Here is a 23,233-nt window from a genome sequence, read left to right as displayed (position 1 = left end):
TTTAAATGAATAAATCAACACATCTCGGGATAGTGTTTCCTACAACTCGCGGTTAATTACGCAACAATGAGTTTCATTGTCTAGTATATGCTTACAAGTTTGTTCCCAGGAGAAGCGCTCTGCGATGATTAATGTAGAACAGCTCTTAACCGCAAGACGCGTGTCACATATCAAGTTAAGGGAGGATCTCAATCCCTGGTTTTTGCACTAAAGCGTAACTAAGAAAGCAGACAAAGGATAGGGTTTGTTTCAGGGAAAGAATCTCTAAATGTCAGTGTTGTTTGCTCCTGACTGAGTGTTTCAGTGCCGCTGTGACAGCGATCGAGAAAACTGGAATCAAGAGACTATTTCAGGTCTGCAGATCGGGTTGTGCGTGAAACCCAGTCGTTCCCATGCGCTTGTAAATGTAGTTTAATAAAGCTCTCCTTCCTCTCACCTTGAGAATACAGAAGAGTGACGACTACTGCGGTTATACAAGGAACCCTGAGAAAAGGATTCATAAAGGAAAAATATGTACAAAAGACGTGTGGGCGTAAGTCACACAACATGTCCTGTTGTAGTTATATCTTTTTTTGTTTTGTAACAGTATTTTAGTGGCAATTAAGCACACTTGATCCATACATTCACTATTGAGCATTGTTAATACCATTATTCTCAATATTATTTTTCGCTCATACATTTTTTTTTTTAGATAAACGTGTCAAAGGCTGTACAGCAAATACTATTATACTGTATGTATATGTATATACGTAGATTTTTCATTTAAATAAATTAATAATTTTATTCTGCAAGGATGCATTAAATTGATTAAAACTGACAGTCAAGATTGTACATTTATAAAGTTACAAAAGAGTTCTGCATCAAATACTGTATAAGTTGTTCTATTTATCAAAGAATCCTAAAACAAATGTTTAGGTTTCCACAAAAATATTAAGCGGCACAACTGTTTTCAAAACTGATAATAAAAATAAATATTTCTTGATCACCAAATCAGCATATAAGAATGATTTTTGAAGGATCATGTGACACTGAAGATTAATGGAGTAAGGATGCCGAAAATTCAGATTTGCCATCACAGGAATAAATTGCTTATTTAAAAAGAAATATTGTAATATTTCAAAATATTACTGTAATTTTGACCATATAAATGTAGCATTGGTGAGCATATGAGACTTTCGAAAACATTAAAAAATACCCCAAACTTTCAAACGCAACGGTTTATTAATACAAACATATATTCATATATTGGATATTATTGCAAATATATTCAAAAATGTACACTTCATTTTCTTGCAAAAATATCATCTCTTATTTTTTCTTTTAATTTTGTGGTAAAATCTCACATGGGCATGTTCTTAATAGGTTTCATGAGATTCACTCATCTATTAATTTCAAATGGACCAAACAGAACGAATTGATGAACAGATAATCACAGCCCACTCTGCAGTTTGGGCAAACAATAAATTCACACACACCTCCTCAAATAACACTAATCAATGGCCATAGGCAAAACACTGTGCTCCGTTGGCACCAAGGTGCTAATGAATGTAGCACTTAGCAAGGGTGCGAAAAAACAGCAGCTTCGTGTCAGAAGAACTCAATAGAGGTGTTGTGGTCTGAAATAATCATTTTACCACTAACACCCACATATGCAATGAACTTGCAGATAAGGCAAGCATATGTTCTCACTCTGCTACTAAGCCTTTGTTTTGTTTTGCTCCTTGAAGAATAAACAAAAGCTTTCTAACAAAGATTAACAAACGGAAAATGAAAACCAGTTTTGACGTGAGCTGACAAAATCCACTGAGCTCAAGTCAACAATCATTCCTCACAACTTTGGTCTATGGGTATGACAAACAGATTTTTTTATAGTCTAACTCAACAAGCAGATTAGAAAAAATGGGTTAATTCAATAAAAACTTTGAAAACATTCAAAAGGAGCCCTTCAGTATTTAGTGCGTGAGATCGCTTGGAAACAAGGCTGCATAAATGTTTCAAATGAGCCCAATTTAAATGGTAATACTTGTAAAACATGACACAAATATGGTCATTTCAACTTGGTGAATCAGAGCCAAACCGACTGAATTATACTCATTGCACAACTCAACACCAGAGCAAACTTGTGTGCGAAAGATATCTCAGAGTGATTAAAATCTAGTGGCTTTGAAAAATCGAGTGGGAAGCACGACTCTGGCACCGTAGTTAACTCCAATGAGTCTGGCACTTAAGAGTCCGTCAAGGTGCTAATGCCCTATTATCAAACCCTTTGTGTTTGGAGAGGCCTCTTTAGGTATCAACAAGTTGCCCTTAATGTGCAAGTTCATGTTTAGATTAGTGGCCCGACAATCGTATCCTCTGGCAGGCCGATTCAAAGCTTGTTGAAGGATGGGGATTTGAGGGGGGTCAGTGAGGGGAAAAGAAAAGACGTTTGCCTCCCCTTCGCCCTATCATCTCTTGACGCTACGTTTGAGGTCCCCCGCATTCTAATACGCCCAACTTTGAAAGTCGTTTCCTAAGAAAAACAGATGACAGACACGCAAGGGTGAGTGATGGTGCGATGGAAGGTTTTTGTTTTCTCACCAAAGCCCGCGGCTGCTGGTGCGACGGGCCATCAGGGGGGTCTTGATGGGACGGTTTGAGACAGCGACGTTCAAAGACAGGCTAATGGGGTCTCGCCGCAGTGTGGGACCGCTTGACAAATGGGTGCTGATCAACCCGCTACCTCCTGCTGAAAGCAGGGGCTGTTGAAAAAAGGGGGAAAAGTCTTCCTCTAGGATGGTGGGTTTTGGGGGATGTAGAGAGAAAAGGGACTGGTATCACTAAACCGCGACCTCACGTTATCATTATTCGTTTTCACCCCGACACGTTGCAAGCAGTGATGATAAGAGCTGACATTCGACCTGGCCGACTTATGAATGTCCAAAAGCAGAAGAGATGAATGAGCAACGTTTAATGACCCTACAAATCTTAAACAAGCAAAAGGGAGACTGAATCTTCATTAAAAGGAGGAATTGACTATAATAAAAGTGGATTAACCTATAAAAATTAAGTCATTTATCTAAAAAATGCACCCATCCCAATATAACAACCTCATGTGATTCCAAATACCAAGTCTTTCAGTGTGACCAGTCTAAGGTCAGTGAAAATCCAGCTGCTTCTATTAGGCAAGACACTGCAGAAAACGTTCTGAGGGAAACCACATGACAAAGGCTCCAACACAATACCAACTTTGAGAACTTTTTGTGTGTGTGTCTGTGTACATATGTAGATGCCCATTTAAAAATATCGGCATAAATAGACAGAACTGCTCTTATTATTAGATGTGTTTGCACTTATTTGTTATTCTTATTAACATTTATGGAATGGTTAGCTCTTTTTAGTGTTTAAACTACCATTCAAATTTTTTAAATTAATTATTTTTATTCAGCATGGATGCATTAAATTGATAAAAAGATACAGTAAAGACATTTATAATGTTACAAAAGATTTCTATTAAAAATGCTCTTCTTTTGAACTTTTGATTCATCAAAGAACCCTGAAAACATAAATGTATCATGGTTTCCACAAAATATTTCTTAAGCACAAAATCATCATATTAGAATGATTTCTGAAGGATCATGTGACACTGAAAAGTATTGACGCTGAAAATTCAACTTTGCCATTGCAGGAATAAATTACAGTTTAAACTATATGAAAATAGAAAACAGTTTTTAAAAATATGAATAATATTGTAGAATATTACAGTTTTACCGTATTTCTGATCAAATAAATGCACCCTTAAAAACAATAAAACATCCTTCTGACACACAGACATTTGAGTGGGAGTGTATAATTTTAGAAGTCCTAGCTTCAGTTGATTTGTGCTAAAGAAATCTTAAAGATAAAAATATTATTAATTTGTTGTAGTGTAGCGCAATAGCAGAGTCAAAATTCCACAATACTTCCATATTAGAATGCGTTGGATAACCCTTCCCAAACCATGTCTGTTATAATTTAGAAACGAATTTTGCCTAATTTGCCCAAAGCCTTGATAATATTGAACGGGTTGAGCCCATTTTTAACAAAGATCAGCTAAAAACATCATACTATTTTACTACTATATTATTTTTCAAACCTATAATGAACTTCTCTCATGCCATTTATTTAACAGGTTTTTGATAGGTGGAAAAAATAATCCTCTTCGCAAAAATAATCCTCCTCCAAACAATGAAGATTAGACAAGGCCCTTTTGGTTGTGCTTTTACGTAAACGGATTTCCTACAGGTGCCGTTGTAGGAGAAACAGACATTATGCAAGGCTTAGTCCGTGTCAAAGGGAGAAGACGAGAACAGCTGCCGAGTTGAGTAACATGCCGAGACCCCTGACAGAGGCGGCCTGCTGTACTAACGTCTCCAGCCCTGGGCCGGAGAAGACTTCAAACGGCCCAGCACCCGGCGGGAGATCTTCTGAAGACGTACACAGCAGCCTCTCGCCCATGAATCAGGCCTGTCAATAGCTGCCCATCCTCTCAACAGGTGTCCGAATTGTCGCACAATCACTTTCTCTTTCACATAATGAAAGAGCCTTTTTCCAACAAGGGGAAAACGTTCTCACCATGAACGAGTTTTCTGTTGCAAACAAACAAGCACATAATGAAAGATACAAGATCCAAGGGCTACAATTAATTGCTCGAGAACAATGTCTCAGTCCTGTTAGGAAGTGAAGATGCCGGGAGAAATGGTCTCAAAGTCTTTCCAGTTATGCGGGGGGGAAAGCAACAACAACTAGCTTTTAAGAACTTTTCATGGTTTTTATGCTTCCCCGCAGACTGAACTGAAACATTCTGGCTGAAGCTTTAAATGGATAGTTCACCCAAAAATGTAAACTTGAAAAATTATGTGGAACACAAAAAAAGATTATTTGAAAAATGTTTTTATTTTTTTATTTGACCATACAATAAAAATTAATGAGGTCCAATTAATGTTTTGGACACCACTGACTTTCATTGTAATGGACAAAAAACAGTATCTTTAGGTTTGGAACGACATGAGAATGAGTAAATGATGACGAAAAATTTTGGGAGAACTAACCCTTTTATCTAAGCCAACTCTAGTGCTCTTGCTCTAAATGTTAGGGTGTTCAGGCAATTTTTATTTTTATAACCTTTTGTCAGAGTGCGTCTTTTCTACATTTCTTTGAAATAAATGTCACTTAGTTTGATATTTTGTTAAAAACACCAAGTGTAAAGAAAGATAGATAGATAGATAGATAGATGGATAGATAGATAGATAGATAGATATAGTTCAAGAACTTCTGGTCTCTGACAGTCAGCCGTTAGTCTTCATTTTAGAGCTTCAGAATCTGCCAACTTCAGATCTCCCCTGATGTATGAGCTTGCACTATTCCCAGGACTCAGCTTGAAGGCTGGATGCAAAGGCTCTTGGGAAAAGAGCAGCCAGCTGAGCACAGTGTGCACACGCAGCAGCAGCCAAATTCGCCCTGTCACATTCGATTTCAGGGCCTCCATGTTGTATAAGCAACACCTCGTGCAGGGGCTCTGTGAGCTCCCCGCTTTGACATGTTTGTTGCCGCTGTGGGCTGACACTTATGTTACTTCAGCTCTGTAGAACATGGACAATTTAAAGGCCTTAACAAGCCAAAAATGGACACGGTGTTCTTGGAATCAAACACTCTGGGATCAACATGCTGGACCAGTTCAAGCAACTTTTCACAAGCGCACTAATGACAACATTAAAATCGATTCGCAGAATCAAAACCTAAATATACAGCATTTGAAAAAAGATGTTAAGAACCAAGAGAGATGTGCAGCTTAGTATGTATGTTGGCCTCCAGTGAGTTCGGAGTGAATGCAAACATATGTTGGGCAGATGGCATTACGTGGCTGGCACAGGGTCGGCGGGGGCGCTGAGCTGTATATCTAAGACGCCCAGGCCCTTCAGGAATGCACATGGATGGCCAAGGATCAGGGCAGGAGGGGTGTCAGGCTGTAGGGGCTTGAGGCCTTCTTTGGCAGTGAGAAAGAGCAGGGCCCTGGGCCTGTGAACTGACAGGCTCTGCAGGAGCCAGGAAAGTGCAGGAGCAACTCTACACGATTCTCCGCAGGACTCTGTCAATTCTACCAATGAGTTAGTGTCAAAAAGTGACTATGGGGAAACATCATGTAGATTACAGCCACTCAATGTTCAACATGCTAATGCTGTCTGTGATATATATGATACAAAATAAAGTCTGGTTGGTTTAAGAAGCTAAATCAAGCAGACAAATCAATTATGATGGATTAATTAAATGTTACACACTGACAGACTCTTCTCTTGTGAACTGATAATCTTATACTGTAATCTCCAGGAAACAGTTATCAATGGACCCCATGACATTCCCACTGGCTACACACAGTAGGCTAGTTAGTGTGATATGAGAGTCCATCTGAACAACCCCCAGCACACGTGCCTCAGCCCACATGCACCACAAACCCCATCCGTATACATGTGAGGTTGATTCCTCAACCTTGATCACGCATATCCACCTACGAATTGTTCATATTGAAGTTATAATTGACAGCACTGTACTACTTTCCCTAAAACATTTTAAGGTAAACCAGGGCTAGTTGTCACATATCAGTAGCTATAAGGTTTAAAAGTCAAAATTACACAAATGTGTTTTCTCTAGCAGTGATTTAGCATGTTGGTTAGAAATATTTTGTACAACTTTTGTACAAATATTATACAACTTTTGTTGTGAATTGTCCTCCAAACAAAAATGTAATATAATTATTAAAAAACATAATAATAATAATAATAATAATAATAATAATAATAATAATAATAAATAAATAAATAAAAATAGCATTCATTATTACTATTATTATTATAATTATTTAATAGTAGTATATATATATATATTTTCTACAATTGGCAAATATATATATACACACACACATTATATATATTATTTGTTTGCCAATTGTGTGTGTATGTATGTATATATATATACAAATATATAATAAATTATATTTGAATTATATACTTATAATTCTATACATTTATTATTATTATATAATATTATAATTAGTGCTGTTACATCTATAATCGCGATTAAGCGCATCTAACAAAAGTTTGTGTGTGTAGTAGTAGTATAGCTATACATTTTCCATAAGTACACAAATTATATTTTATACAATTGTATACATTTATATTATTTGTAGGGCAAAATTCAACGAACCAATGCTGAACTATGGAAGAAAAGCATAACTATTCCGTCTTTAAACTGGTTTTTGATTGATTTGATACACATTTTCAAAATCTCAGCATAGTTGAAACCAACTTGCAGTTACAATTAAAGATCATTGTGTAAGTCCTTTGTAATTTTGGTTGGAAGTCCATTTGGACAAAATTAATATGTTTTGCCGGTTTAGTACTTTGAACATTACAAATTTCCCCATTAAAAGTGACAACACCTCCCGCTATTGGGGCATGTTGTCACAAAAAGGCATAATTTGTTTCCTATATAGAAATCTTTCAAAAAAATAACCGTGAGAAATATTCAATGCAGTAAAAAGTGTTAAAACTAGTCCCACTCTACCACAAACTACAGTGACAATGAAACAATGAAAAAGCTCTGTTCTTATTCTAGCTGAAGTGGATTATCGTTAGAAGCAATGATTGCAAACTGTGGGGCAGTGGAGCAACTTGGGCCAAAAAGTGTCACAATCTAGAACCACCCTGGGTTCATTGTTCTGACTCCTTTTGTGGCTAGACGCCACTGTACTAAGGAATCTGGAAAAGAAAGACTCCCTAACAGTCGGTCATGCACCAGTGCTTTTGGCAACAACAAGCCCATGGCCTATATTGCCTTCATTTTGCTCTGGCGGCTGTGTCCCCACAACAGAAATCCCTATTACTGGTTATAGAACAGGCTTTATTAGAGAGTGGAGCTTTGAAGAGCAGAACAAAAGAGTGTCCTATGTTTAGATTAGATAATGTAAGCAACTGCTTTTCTGCATGGATGACACTACACAATAAGCCACCTCATGAATACTAGCCAGTCCAGATCCTAGGGCTCTTTTTGTTTCATAATTACAGCAAGAAAAATGAAATAAGAAAACCTAATCAAATGTGGTCTGGTCTGTCACTAAATCACGCTTATCATTAACAATGGGAATAATCGGTGTGCGTGTTCTGATTGCCTGAATGTTGGCGGTGATAAAATCTTGACGAGTGAGATTGCGCTGCTAAGTAACTGGCTGCGTATAGTAGGATATATCCAAGGAAACTCAGCAAACAAACAATGCAAAATATCTGAGCACAACATGTTCTCCCCAATGAATCTTCATAATGAACATCTCTTATTGACAGCACACTCTGTGATTGTCAGCACAAGGCTGACAATCGGTTTGTTATTTTCCCAATATAAGTTTTAATTTAATTAATTTTTGTATTCCAACGCAATCAATGAATCGGCATGGAATACGGTCAACTGGCTAGAAAAACTGTGTCTTTCTGTGCTCATGGACAAAGGAGTATACTTTGAAAGGTTGAGCATGAAACTGAGTGGAATGTGGAAAATGAAGCATAAGAGGGTTGGGCTTAAGCTTTGAATGTTTAAATATAGTTCAAGTGGAGCAAATTGTAACACTACTAACGCGCAAGTTTTATTTTTCATTATTCTATTTATTTTGTACTTTTATAACACAAGATGCTTTTCAGTATTGTAGCTGATTGTGACCAAAATACCTTTTGTTTTTTATCAGCCTTGCAAAAAATACGACCTATGCAAGAGTGCATTATGTTTACTGCTTAATACACTAAAGGAGGCTTTACTGTACCTACTACCTCAGTGGAGACTAAATGTCGCTATTTGGAACAAACTGTAATTTGCACTACTGTCTACACAAATTAAATGAAAAGAAACTCACTTTGGGCATTTGTAGCTTTTTCCATTAACACTTTAGTGTATGGTCCAATTCTCACTATTAACTAGTTGCTTATTAGCATGCATATTACAAGAATTATTGCTGTTTATAAGTACTTATAAAGCACATATTAATGCCTTATTCTGCATGAACATATTCTACATCCCTAAATCCTACCCAATACCTAAACTTAACAACTACCTTACTGAATATAATAAGCAGTAATTAGGGGTTTGAGACAAAAGTCATGTTAGTTAATAGAGAGAATTGGACCTTAATCTAAACGACAGACAGACAGACAGACATTGCAGTTATATTACCTGGTCATGGCTAGCTGGAATGGAGCTCCCAATGCCGTGGAAAGTCATCTGCACAGGTGAGAGGGTCAGGTAGGTCATGAACTCTTTGTCAGTTTGCCGATCTGAGTATTGCACCTGCATGACACAAGAGAAGGCAAGGGAGTATTAAATATTACATGATGCAATTTACAGCATGTACTGCACTGCGGTTCTGACCTTGGAAAACTTTTTGTGGGAAAAGTATGAACTGGACCCTCAGTCTTGGCTGGTGGTTTGTGCTCAGTTTTACTCAATAACCGCAGTGGTTTTAGATTTTAATCTTCATCCTCGTGAACGGTTCACAATCTAGCTTTCTCAAGTGCGCTGATGGCAAGCGATTTAGTGATTTAGAGTCGAGCTCTGGCCCCGTTTGGGGTTTCTGAGAACACCTCTGCATGTCAAACTCCACTCAGCAACACCCAAAGGATTGTGTGTGTGTGTGTGTGTGTGTGTGTGTGTGTGTGTGTGTGTGTGTGTGTGTGTGTGTGTGTGTGTGTGTGTGTGTGTAAAGATTTTGCACACTATACTGGGACACTTTGATCATGTTATGCCTGAACTATATACATATCCAGGCTATTCTAAAGACTTTTGTTACATGCAGAACACACTGAACTAAGAAAGAAATAGCTTTTTCATGTTATTACTTTTAGAATGGATTTGGTAGATGCCTCAATGCCTTAATTTTGTTTTTGGGTGAACTATTTCTTAAAAGCACTCAGTGGCTCTATGGGGAAAATGCATATGGCTGTCTGGATGACTGGATACAATGTATGACTGACTGTTTCTGGAGAGCTCCTTAGCACGAGAAATATCTTGGACTAATGCTCATACATTTAAAGCAAGAAAAATAAACACCAGAAAGATGCTCCTCTGTCCTATCCTGTCCTGTTTAGAGTGATCTAATTTTAAATTATACACATCCAAATCTCCTCTGATGCATAGATACAGACCAAAACAAACACAGTTGACAGTTGCAAAGCCCAAAAGATGATCAGGCTAGTTGTTTTTTAACAGAGAACAGAGATACAAGTAGGGGAGAGTTGCTGTCATGTAGCCATATATTTAAAAAGTGCCCACTATATACTACTGAATACAAGGTCAATGCATAAAACTGAGAATCCTCAGGAGAAGAAAAACAGATCAATGACTGCAATTGCAGACTGAAGGAATCTCTCACTCCATGAACGTGTGTTTATGTTTAGTCTTCAAGTGGTTTGATGGGCCAGATCCACAGGGCATTCCGCTGTGAAGTGTGTTTTAAAGACAATGTTAACAACACGGTTTGCAAGAAGCACAATGTGTGATTGGCGTTCAGAGCTCCAGGAAACTGGAACTCCTGACATATACAAACAGAGAAGAGAAGAAACGATTGGCCACACTGAGTTGGCTAATATTTCTGGTGTATTCTACATGAGATCATTCTCTTCATGTTATTAGGGCTGTCATTTTAAAACAGCAATTTAGTATTAAGATTTTCAAATCATTTTTCTCCGAAAATAATGTTGAATGCACAAGATTGTAATTTAGTTGATTAATTAATCATCACATAATTAATAATGGATTTGATTAAAATGTTTAATCAATAAACAACATTTTATAAATATAAAAATATAATCCTAATTAAAACCATATTAATACAATACAATATAGTAACACTATAAATTATTTAATATTAGAATATAGATCTTTAAATATACATTTAAAATATTTGTATAAATGAATAAATTTGACCAAATGAAATTCATTTCACCTTAATCTAATATGTTTGAGCTATAGCGCAAACATACGCTGACTGTGTATCCGTTAGTGGTGCTGGGTTTGATTTAAAACTTTTCCAAATGCACTTAATGTTGGTGGAGTATCGTCACTTAGAGCAAATAACTGCGGGCCACCATCAAGCTCAAGAAACCAAGTTCAGTGCCAGCTTCCTGTCAGCCCCAAGATTCATCTCCCTGACAAACTTTGTCTTCAAAGATCGTTCCTCGCTCAAATACGCCACAGTCATACAGCTGGGCCCCATCAGAACGAAGCAAAAATAAGGCCATAAGGGATTAGCACGTCTAGCATGTGTTTGCTAATGAAAATCCTAGCATAAACACCAGCTCCAGGAACAGGGAAAGGGCAAGAGGGACCGAAACAAACCGTCCCGCACTTTGATGCTTGGACAGGAGATGCGTTTGATGTTGACTGTGTATAAGACGGAGATGTGCAGTGGAAAATGAGCCAAGCCAAGCGTAGGACGCTGCCAGTGCTATCTAAAGTGCTTTTCACACACACAACAGAGCAGAGTATAGGGGGTAAGAAAAACAAAAAAGAATAAACCGCGTCACAAGGCGGATCTTTTGGCGCAGATGTTCAAAACATACATCATCCCATAGTTTTTATTTTCATTAAAGTGGGATTTGCTACATAGCGAGGAAGAGAAAATTAAAACAAAATGGAGCAACATCTTGCCTTTGACTTAAGCGCATTGACCAGTGATCTTTATCAGGATGATATTGCTAGTGGATTTAACACACGAGTACATCTGATAACATCATATTGCAGTTACACATACGCTAAACCAGCAGTTCAAGTCATAACAAGGCTCTGTTTATGATACGTCTAGCTTCAGAATGTGTATGTAATGCCCTCTGGTAAAACTGCGGTGAACATTTCTATATGGAAAAGGAGGGAAAAGTCTAACAATAATTGACTGGGCAAATAATTTACTAACAATGACCAATATTTTTACAGCATCTATTAATTTGGGATATATATATATATATATATATATATATATATATATAACACATTTCAGGAAGTAAACAATAAATTAACATTAGATGAATGAAAATGAATGAGCAATTAAAAAATTTTAAAATTAAATAAATGCTGGTAAAATTGTCCATTAACCAAAGTTATCGAATTTAATTTGACAAAATAATTACAAATATATATATATACATATATATATATATATATTTATTTATTTTACTTTTTTGGGGGGTAGAAGACTGATATAGTATTTTCTTGTGAAACAGTCAATCTTTGTTTTATTTTATTATTATAAATTTTTATAGTACATATCTGAAGTGGGCTAGATAAAGCTTCACTTTTCCCTACCAAATATGGCTCCCTTTACCACTAAAGCAAACACTGCACATCAACAAATTTGATACATGCCGGATTTTACAGTTATAACAAATATATCTTTAATCGCCTCATAATTCATCCAAAAAACAATTATTCACCTATTATTGGATCAAATAGGAGGCATACCAGTGGCAAAAACATCTTGTGAATCATATCCTTCGCCATAAATGGGGCGAGTCACCTTCAAAAGCCCACATCAATCCACTTCTATAATTGAAATTATGAACCTGAAGCTACTGCTGAGTTACACAACTCCAGATGTTCTCAGATCAAATCAAATCACTTTCATATCATCAGTCAGTGCTTTTCCATTAAGGGCAGGACGGTGGGTTACAGGTTATAAAGAGTCTGCAGGTGGTCAGCGCAGAAAATAAAGCGTGATTAAAACTTATGATTGGTCAGTTATAACATTGACTTGAAGGCCGGTTTTCATGTTTGGGCTTAGCTTTATAACAAATGAAAAAGTATTAGGGATGCACAGATAATAAAATTCTGTCTGTTAAAGTCACCATGTTACGGCAGATAACTGATATGCCGATAATAAAATGACTGTACTATTTTGTTAAAATAAATTTTAAAAAGAAATGTACAAATGGGGAAATTAGCATGCACAATTCAATATCTGACGATATAGATTTGGCAGATATTCATGAATTATACATCTTTTTTATTTATTATTATTATTATTTTAATATTCTGGTCAAGTCACTAGAGCTTTATAATAATCCCCAAGGTTATCATTGGAGGAGGTCCCGAACTGATATAAAAGATCAAACGGATGCATCACAGACGCTTCCATCAGCTGTATATGAAGTGATTAATGGCATGACTACACGGCAGTTGGCATATAGATGCTGAACGCTGACGCCCGCGATCAAAGCCGCCAGCACCTCACAGAGATGAATGTGTGCCTAGAGCTGGCAGGATGAGAAATATAAGCACAGATTCTCCTATCAGCTCGTCTCCATTCATCTCAAAACGAAGCCGCGATTCACTAGAAGGTCAGAAATCATCAATGGGCGCTATTTAAAAAAATAGAGCCTTTGCTCTGAATGTAGATATGCTGGTATTTCTAGCCAAGGTTAGAAACTTTGTGAGAAACAGACACACAGAAAGAGAAACAGACGGGTAGTGAGCAGAGGGACTCAGAGGGTGGGAGGGAACAGAAAGAGCGAGATTAAATAAAGGGAGAGGAAAAGCTGAAATGGGCAAGGGGGAAAAAAAGAGCGATAAGGTGAGATTCTACAAGTATGCAGTCTGAAACTTACATTTTTGTTTCAAAATACAAAATGTTTTCTTTTTGCTTGGTTCGAACAAATGATCAGTGAAAAGAGATGCTTAACTTCTAGAAAAGTTTGATCGTCAACTACCTTACACGATAGGGTGACCACCATCAAACAAACCAAAAGTGGGACAATTATAAGTTTGTGTGGGACAATGTGGGACATGTTACCAACACTAAAACATAACCTGAAACTGTTATACAATGTTCATCTAACTTAATAAAAACATTTGTATTCTGCCTTTTAGCTGATAAAAATTTAGTCTTTATTTTACATTTAAAGGGTTAGTTCACCCAAAAATGAAAATTCTGTCAGTATTTACTCACCCTCATGTTGTTCCAACCCCGTAAGACCTTCATTCATCTTTGGAACATGAATTAAGATATTTTTGATGAAATCTGAGAGCTGGATCACTCCTCCATACTAGTCCATAGACTTCTTGAGGGATTGAACTTGCCGGCCTCGAAAACTTATTAAAGACATCGTTAAAATAGTCCAAGTGACTACAGTGAGTCAATATTAAGTTTTTTACTGGTTTAATTAAGTTTTATTCATTTTTTTATTAAATTTAAAACAAATTAAATTAAATGTAAAATATTAGACTAGAATGGGAAACATGGATGTAAATGTGGCCTGAATTAAGTTCTCTCTCATATAGTTTGGGAACAAATGCTGGTTTGAAGGAATTGTTATTATTATTAATTATTATTATTATTATTATTGTTATTATATATTATAATTTTGGTAATGAAGCAAAATGAAGCAAAAACAGCAATATTTGTAAAAATTGAGGGGGAAAAGGAGATTATTTACTACGAAAAGTTCATAACATCTGAAGATGCTTTTGATGCAGGGGTTAATTTTGTGTTAGTTTATCAAACATCTCTAATAGGTCTCACAACAAAACATATACCGTATTCATGGAAAGTGCCAAGCTATGTGGTACTACAGTATGTTTCACGCAGCCTCATATGGCGTAATAAGATGAATGGGGTTCATAAAATGAAAAGGCGTTGGGACTCATCCCTAACATGAGCTCTACCAACTGCTCTCCGCTCTCCCAGACTGCTTTGCAGCTCACAGGCTCAGCACAAAAGGCCCTTTATGATGTGCACCTGACATGTGGCGAAGAGCAGCGTTCCCACAGAGATTGGCTTCACTGCTCCACCTCTCCTCTCGCTTTCGTCCTCTCCGAATCTCTGTGTCCCCAGTCTGGGGAATGAGCGTTAGCTGGCAGGGCTCCGGTTGCTCGACCAAAGGGAGATTTGGGGAAAGATCCATCACTGGGTCCGTCTAAAGCTGGTGCTACTTGCATCAAATAAGTCACCCAGTTGACCAAAAGAGGCTCAAGAGGTTAACCAGACCACTGAAGGTTACTTGATAAAGAAAACATATGTTTTGTGTTTTAATGCAGCTTTAGCTGTGCACTCTATAAAAGCAAAGCCTCAGTTCACCCAAAGATTCTGTCATACATACCCTCATATCATTACAAACACATATGCTTTTCTTTCTTATGTGGATCATAAAAGGAGAAATTCTGACTGGTCGCTCTCTTTTCCATGCAACTACAATGAAAGGTGACTGATGTTTCAAGCTTCAAATGGATGTGAACAAATCAATCTTTCGAGGTGGATGTTTTCAATTAATTGATTCAGTTCACAAAAGTGGTAAGAATGATTTGTTCTCAAATAAGACTAATCTGGATCTCATTGCTCCAGAAATCAAAATGGGTAATAAGGTTGAAATGGTTGCCTAAATTAAGTTCTCATTTAGTAGGGACAAGTTAGTTTGGGCCCAAATGTTGATTTTTATATATCCCTCCGAATCATTGAATCGTCGAATTAATGAATTGTTCTTTTGAGGGTCTTTTCAATGAATCAAGTGATCCAGTTCACAAAAGTGGTAGTTATGTTATGTTCTTATTTATTATACTATATTACATTACATTACATTACATTATGTTACATTACATTACATTATATTATATTATATTACATTACATTATATTATATTGTTCTTACTTATTATAGTTATGTTCCTCATACAAGCCATGATTGGGAGTTTTTATGCAACAATTGGTAGTTTGGGTACAAATATTTTTACTGGGTTAAATGTAATAAGCCCTTTGCATTTTGGTTAAATGGCCTCTTCCTGCCTAATTGAGTGATTCTTGTTCAGAATAAGCTGGACCAGACTTTATGCCAATAAATAATCGGTAAGATCCCTCTGAGAAGGTTAGCTAGAGCATGGGCACAAACTCAGATGTGAAGCTTATCAACAGAACAATAACATTTCACTTATACAACAGAGATAAAGAGAAGGAAAAAGAAAGAGAGAGCACATGTTGTGCATTACTCAAACGACTATTTCTGCCCTACTTCCATCACATGTGGACTAAGACAACAGGGAAATTAACAGCAAAAGGGTTTTCTCCAACTCTCTCTGCACCAGCATTGCTTCCAAAAAGCCAATATGCTGATGCCTCTTATCTAATTTTCAACCTCTGGCTAAATTCCATCAATCATATATCTTTACTCTCCGAGGCCCAATGTGTCTAACAAGAGCGAAAGACCTGAATGAACCAATCTCAACTGAAAACAAATTCCAAGAACGCCAAAGACAGCATTTGCTAGGTCCTTACTTTTACAAGGCACGACCGTATTTGTCAATTAACTTCTCCGTTAAGAGTTTTCGAGATCAAAATCTGGCTTTAGAGGAAACAGACGCACGAATAACCGCACGTCAATGAGTACCACATCTGTGTAGCACAACTGCTTTAGGAAACTGATTGAACATCGGTTCTCGTTGTGCCTTTTCCAAACTGTTGCAGGTGTTTCTGTTGCTCCAATGCCAACAAAAAGGGCCTTATAGGGGCTTTCATAACAGCTCTGTCAAGACCAAATCGAATCACTGAGCGGACAGACCTGGTCTGATTTAAACATGTCCTTTGGCTCTGTGGATAGCATGTCTGCAGCTCTGATTAGAAACAGTTAGGTGTTTGCCAATAAGTGCACACTATTTTGCACAAGAGCATCTGCCAACAAACATTGAAAAGTCTGGAATCTGCCTTTCAGCGCTAAATTTGCAGCTCGGCGGTTTTGTTTTGCTTTTGGTACGTTCAGGTTTTCATTGCCAACCCACATCGCTCAGTGTATCGTCTCAACGAAACAAATATTTCCTGCTTTCCTCTATAACATACTCAAACCCCTCCTGATAGAAGACACCAAGGAATGGGGGGATAAAGCTTTTGGGATTCTTATCTGGGTATTCAAAAAGGAAAAGGTTTTAAACATGGAGTGATTCTCACAGGCAGGTCGGCTCATCCCTCGCAGCTGGCCCTTTAAATGAAACCTGCTGTTTTCCCCCCGTGTTTACGTTTGGCTGCCTCACTCTTCTTCATCGGGTTTCAAACTACAGGAAAGCTCTGAGCAAAAACAAAGGCTTTTTCAAAGGCAACCTCAGCAGGTTAAGATAAAATGTTTTTACTGTCCAATATGAAAAGCACCTGCTGCTAAATTAAGAGGGCCGGCTCAGGTACTGGAGGCCACTTTACAGTCGTAAAAAGCAGTGGAAGAGATTGAGGACATACTGTACATAATCAAGATTACAAATATTAAAAGTGCTGATTAAAGCATTCCATTTAGATCTACTTATGTTTCTCTTTACAACACATTTCAACAGTGATTAAAAGGAGTCACACAAAATTGTCTAAATTTAGGATTATTGCATTATTGCCACATTCTAAATAATATTTTTGTTTTTCATGCTATAAGAGAACCAATAAAGTATATTTATTTTATTTAATTAACTAATCACACATTTCTGTAATTAATAGCGATTAATCGCATATTAATATAATAGTTTTATATTGTAATATAGACATTCAACATTACAGTACAATTGAAATTGTAACATTCAATAGGCTTTACAAAAATAAAAAAAACTTTTAATTTAAGTGAACTTAAAAAAATCTTCACAAACTATAAATTGTACATGCATAAACTATAAATTTAATATGTTATATACATGTTTCTTAAGAAAGTTTCTAGAGGATAATGTGACACTGAAGATTGGAATAATAACTGCTGATTTAGCTTTCCCATTACAGGAATAAATTACATTTTATATGAATGTATTACAAATATATTAAAGTAGAAAACCGTTATTATAAATTGTAATAATATTTCACAATTATTACTGTTTTTACTGTATTTTGATCAAATAAATGCAGCCTTAGTGATTTCTTTCAAAAACATCAACAAATTGTACTGACCACAAACATTTGTAGTACGTGTAAAAGTTTCCAAAGGATAATAAAAAAGAATAATGTACAAGATATAAAAAAAAATAAGATATGGTGTGGGCCATCCTTTTTGTAGAGCCCTGTGTAGCCTGCCTATCGAATATAAAGTGCAGGTGCTCCACACAAAATAAGCATTTGAATGTAAACTCGATTCATATAGATAAATAACCATGATATTTGAAAATAAATATTCAACAACAATAAAGTGTCATAATTATGCAGCCCTAAGACAAACAGAGCATTGGAAGACGAATCAGCTAAAGACAGGTTGTTATCCTTTGCCTGCAACGGAAAAGGGAAATGTAACTGTGAGAAATGACTTCCCTGGCCTGTAGGAACATCAATGACAGAAGCAGGCACTTCCACATTTCCACAGTTTCATCCAGATGGATGAACAGTGCAAGCCAAGCAGATCAAGTTTAGGCTCCGCAAGAGATGTTATGAAATTTGAAGTCTGGTTCTCTGAGAGCTAGAGCTAGCAGTGGAGAGCGAGAAAGAGATATAAACAAATCTGCTAAATCACTTCATTTATTCCATACCTGGAAGCCTTGAATATGGGCTAAATACTCCAGCTGCTGGGAAGGCTGGATGGAGCCACAGGCCAAAGCAGGTGCTTTCCCCTTCAGGACCAGGGCCTCAGCGGTGGGTGACGTCCCGCTCAGCAGCAGCTCTCTCGCAATGGCTGCGGTGTTTCCCACCGATGGGGTGTAGAATGGCCCCGCGGAACCTTGGCCAATGTCTTTGGGTGTCAGATAGTTTCCAGGGGAACCAGGGACTCCCTTATTCCTGCTTGCTTCCATTTCTTGATACACATCCGGGGAGAGGTGAAGAATTCCTTTTTGTGCTGTATATAGGGATGGAATAAGACACATTCTGAAAGTTAAAAAGGTCATAAATATGTTTATGTACATTTTCATAATACATTTTTAAACTTTTATTCAGCAAGGAAATATTAAATTGACATTAAAGACTTTTTGAACAAACACTGATCTTTTGATCTTTATGATTCCTGAAGGATCATGTGACTGAAGGCATTATTTTAATAACTATTTTAATAACAAAAACATTTTATGTGTGTTTTTTATACACACACACATACTATACACCGTGTGTGTGTGCGTGTGTGTGTGTATGTGTGTGTGTGTGTACAGTGCTTAGCATAAGTGGACACATCCATGCTAAAGTTGACTAAAAAGAGGAATAAAAAAATCAACTTTTAGAAATTGATCTTAATGCCTTAATTAAAAAAATGAGGAAAAATCCAACCTTTAAAGACACCAATTTTCTTTGTGAATGAATAATGTATCGTAAATAAATAAATGTTCATCCTTAAAATACAGATTGCATAAGTCAGGACACCCCTTTATTAAATTCCCATAGAGTCAGGCAGATTTGTATTTTTAAAGGCCAGTTATTTAATTGATCCAGGATAATATGCATCCTGATAAAGTTCCCTTGGCCTTTGGAATTAAAATAGCCCCACATCATCACATTCCCTTCATCATACCTAGAGATTGGCATGGGGCACTTTCTATAATATCTCTAGGTATGGTGAAGGGAATGTGATGATTGTGTGTCCTTAACAACATTTATGTGTTTCAGACATAAAGGATATCTCACATCATAAGGCTTTTTCAGGTGTGCTGTACTGTTACTTCTGTTCTGACTCATGATTTTCACTTCATGGATAACAGGGGCTTCTTTCCCCAAAAGGGTCAATTTAAACATGTCCATCTGTTAAAAAATAAGTAAGTTTTGTCATCTTTTATGAGAACACTACAGCATATAAATAACCTCAAATCTGACAGACAAGGACAGAAAACTCTAATTTTGGGGTTCTTACAGAAGCCAGTACAGAGTGAAAAGGAAAAAAGATGAGAGAAACAGAGCAGCTGCAGCAAATCTTCTCATCTGTGCACAGATTCTGCTTCCTGTTTGCGTTTTCTGTCCCGAACCAAGTCTCTAAAAGCAGCCGGCTGGTCTCCACAATTTCTGACAACTCAGAACAAGCAACAACTGATTTAACTTAGTGTTCGGACCATAAAACTGGTAAATATTATCCCAGAAAATTGTGAGAAATGTAAATAGGCAGTTTCTCTAAACGCTGCAGTGTGCCGTTGACGCAGCCCTTTATTTCATGGAGTGAGAATGTAAATGAAAACCAGCAGTTTGGAGTTCCCGTCTGCCATTTCAACAAGGCTGATTGGCAAAGAAGCAACTGACACTGAATACTTAAAGTGTCACACAACAACATACACTTCATATTACACAAATCAGCATCCCAAGCCCGCATGAGAAAAATGCATATTTAAAATGGTATAAAATGACAGCTGTGAGCCAGAATGACATCAATTGGGAATTGCGACAAAAAGCACATAAAAGGCTAAGAAAAAACAATACCACCACCCCATCAGCACCATCATTTCTATTTCTTTTTTCATTCTCTCTCTCTTTCCCCGTTCCAACAGGTTCCACCCAGTATAATGGGTTGAATTTGAGAATGGTGGGCTGGAGATTGGCCAGCTCATGGCCCAAGCTGTGATTTAAAACAGATAACACACAAGGCCCAACTGTAAATCAACACAATGAAGCAATGCTCCAAGACACTAAACACTAACACACTGACATATTCTCACACACACACACACACACACACACACACACACACACACACACACACACACACACACACACACACACACACACACACACACACACACACACACACACACACACACACACACACACACACACACACACACACACACACACACACACACACAGCATAGTGCTGTCTTACTCATACATTCAGTTTTCGTAGAAAATACACACCCTTAATACACACAAACAGACTCTTTCTCACACGCACACTCCAGCAACCACAAACATGCACTAGGAAAAAAATTATTGCCACTTTGCAGACCAAAAGATGCTGAAATGCTTATCTAGAATGGGGTTCTCATATTTTTTGGGCTTCACATAGCTGTGGATGATTGTATAGGAATAAAAAAAAAACTCAATTAAGAAGATGTGTTGCCTTTCTGGGACACAACGCAACACTAAGACCTCCCATGCGTCCCTTAATCCATCCCTCCCACCCCAATTCCTTTATCTGTTCATTACGCCACACACAAAAATATAACACATTTGCCATGTATTTCTGTGGGTTTGTACATCAAAAGAATGCATCATGGGATTAAAGCTCAATCCTTCAAGTGCAGGATACCAGTGCAGGAAATGTATTAATAATGCCTGACACACTGTCTTGTTGTTTTAAATACACCATGTTCCACAAGGCCTAAGACCATATGGCGGTGCAATTTATAATTCCTTTTTTGTTTCATAGTCTCCTTCATCTTGTACCATTACACACATAAGAGAGGGATCCAATTGTGGGCATTTAGCTCATTTGTCACATTAGCTATGTTTCCATGACTTTGCACGATGGGACGACATAACTAGACTAACCAGCAGATTGATCTTTTTGCACAGCATCTGAAATGCAGTTTTGGTTGTTCTGAAATGCCAGAGCGAAGTCTTTCATCAAAGTGGTTTGGTATAATTACCTTCCAGAACAGTCTTACACGACTGCGTTCCCAAACAGCGGGCATACGCTTCGGAAAGTAAGAAAACACTTTTATTGCGTTTCTTCTGCGCGCTCTGAGACGCAAGTCATTTATACAAAAATGATTATATACAGTTGCTTCTCCTACTTTTCTTAGTGATATTTAACACCACTGACAAATTTTGTTCTCTTCGTCTCACTAGATGGAAGCGCGGCTTTATTTTCGCAAATATTTTTTGTGATATTCCAATTTTGTGCAGGTGTTAAATTCACTAATTTGGATGGAAACACAACTATTAAAGACATTTGGGTGACGTTGTTTTGGACCCTATTGACATTTATTAAAGCACATTTTCACTTCTTTTTGTTGTTGTTGTGAAAGTGACAAATTAATACAGTATGTTTACAATATGTAAATCAATTGTAAAAATAACCATTACATAAAAAATAGAGTGAAATAAACCATGTTAATAGGTATTATGTGAAAAATTATCATACATTTTTATGTGGCGTAACTTCCATTAAAACCAACAAGTTTGATTCTAAGCCAGTTATCAAACAGTGTACTTGTCAATCAAAGAGAAAACAGTGTTAGTAAAGAGCTTGAGATGAAAAAAAAAATGAAAGTCAAGGAAAACTAGTAAGGAGAATATTACTATTGCGCATCATTTCAGTGCTGTAACTTTGTCAAATGATGCAAAAAGCGTGAAACTATTATTTAATATTATTATTATTTGATTTGATTTAGAGTACATACAATGCTAGCTAAGAAATGAGCGGTCCATCTTAATTAATTGTATGTTTTTTTTTTAAATGTCATATCCACCACCATCATTTCCACTACAGAATGCCATTAAACCCATAATTTGATGTGGTGGAAATGACACTGTAGAGGAAATGATCCAAAACCTTCAGGAGAAAAAATTATAGAATTGACAGAATTATCCTGTGATACAATGTTGGACAACTAGTGAGAGTGTGTAAACTGTTTTCAGAGAGTCCACAGGGCCAAAAAATGTGCATAGTTGAAGAAACACCCAAGAATGCAGAGCTAAGGATCAAAATCATTGCTCTTGCATAATCAAAATGCAGATAAATCTGCACATTTAGCAGCGATGAACAAGGTACCATAAATCTGCTTTAGAGAACCTGGTTCTGTGTTCACAAGGGTGGAAAGAAAAAACTTAGTTCGCAGGTCACTGACACGTACATCTGCTCTGAATTGAGTTTACGCCCCTCAGAGACGTTGATTCTCTCACTGGCAGATCTCAGGAACCGTAAATTAACTAGCATTATTCTGACATTAAAGACTCTACGGTTGAGAAAGTCTGTGAAGTCAATTAGGAGATAAATGAAGTCTAACAACATCAGTGTGACAAAGTCAAGCTGGAGAATGGATCCGCTCCAAAACAGAGCAAAGGCCAAAAGATAAAAAGAGAGATGAAGAAAGAGATGGATAATGCACATTTCTATTGGGATGCATGCAGCTTCAGATGCAGAACTTGTGTAATCTGTAAAGACCAATTTAGTACTGAAACAGAAGTCAACAAAATGTCAACCTTTCCCTCGTTTTCTTTACAAAAAGCAAAAATCAAGTTTATGGTGAGGCGCTTACAATGGAAGTGAAGAGGGACAATTTTTGTGGGATTTAAAAGCAAAAATGAAAAGCTTGTAATTTTACATACTGTGCACACATTCTCG

At 37.0% G+C, this 23,233-nt stretch overlaps 1 protein-coding gene across 2 annotated transcripts in view; it reads right to left on the bottom strand.

Moving 5' to 3' along the window:
* Positions 1–23,233, bottom strand: part of stau2 (staufen double-stranded RNA binding protein 2) — a 124,651-nt gene that overhangs the window by 31,859 nt on the left and 69,559 nt on the right. For both annotated transcript variants that reach the window (XM_077244419.1, XM_077244418.1), the window contains exons 12-13: positions 18,507–18,811; positions 9,229–9,342 (exon numbers count right to left, since the gene is read on the bottom strand). In XM_077244419.1, coding sequence (XP_077100534.1) covers positions 9,229–9,342; positions 18,507–18,811 — 419 coding nt within the window. The remainder of the gene's footprint in view (positions 1–9,228; positions 9,343–18,506; positions 18,812–23,233) is intronic.

Source organism: Siphateles boraxobius, unplaced genomic scaffold (assembly GCF_051911475.1).
Source record: "Siphateles boraxobius isolate OS27281-9 unplaced genomic scaffold, OSU_SipBor_1 26, whole genome shotgun sequence".
Classification (NCBI taxonomy): Eukaryota; Metazoa; Chordata; class Actinopteri; order Cypriniformes; family Leuciscidae; genus Siphateles; species Siphateles boraxobius.
This window is presented reverse-complemented; position numbering and strand designations above follow the sequence as displayed.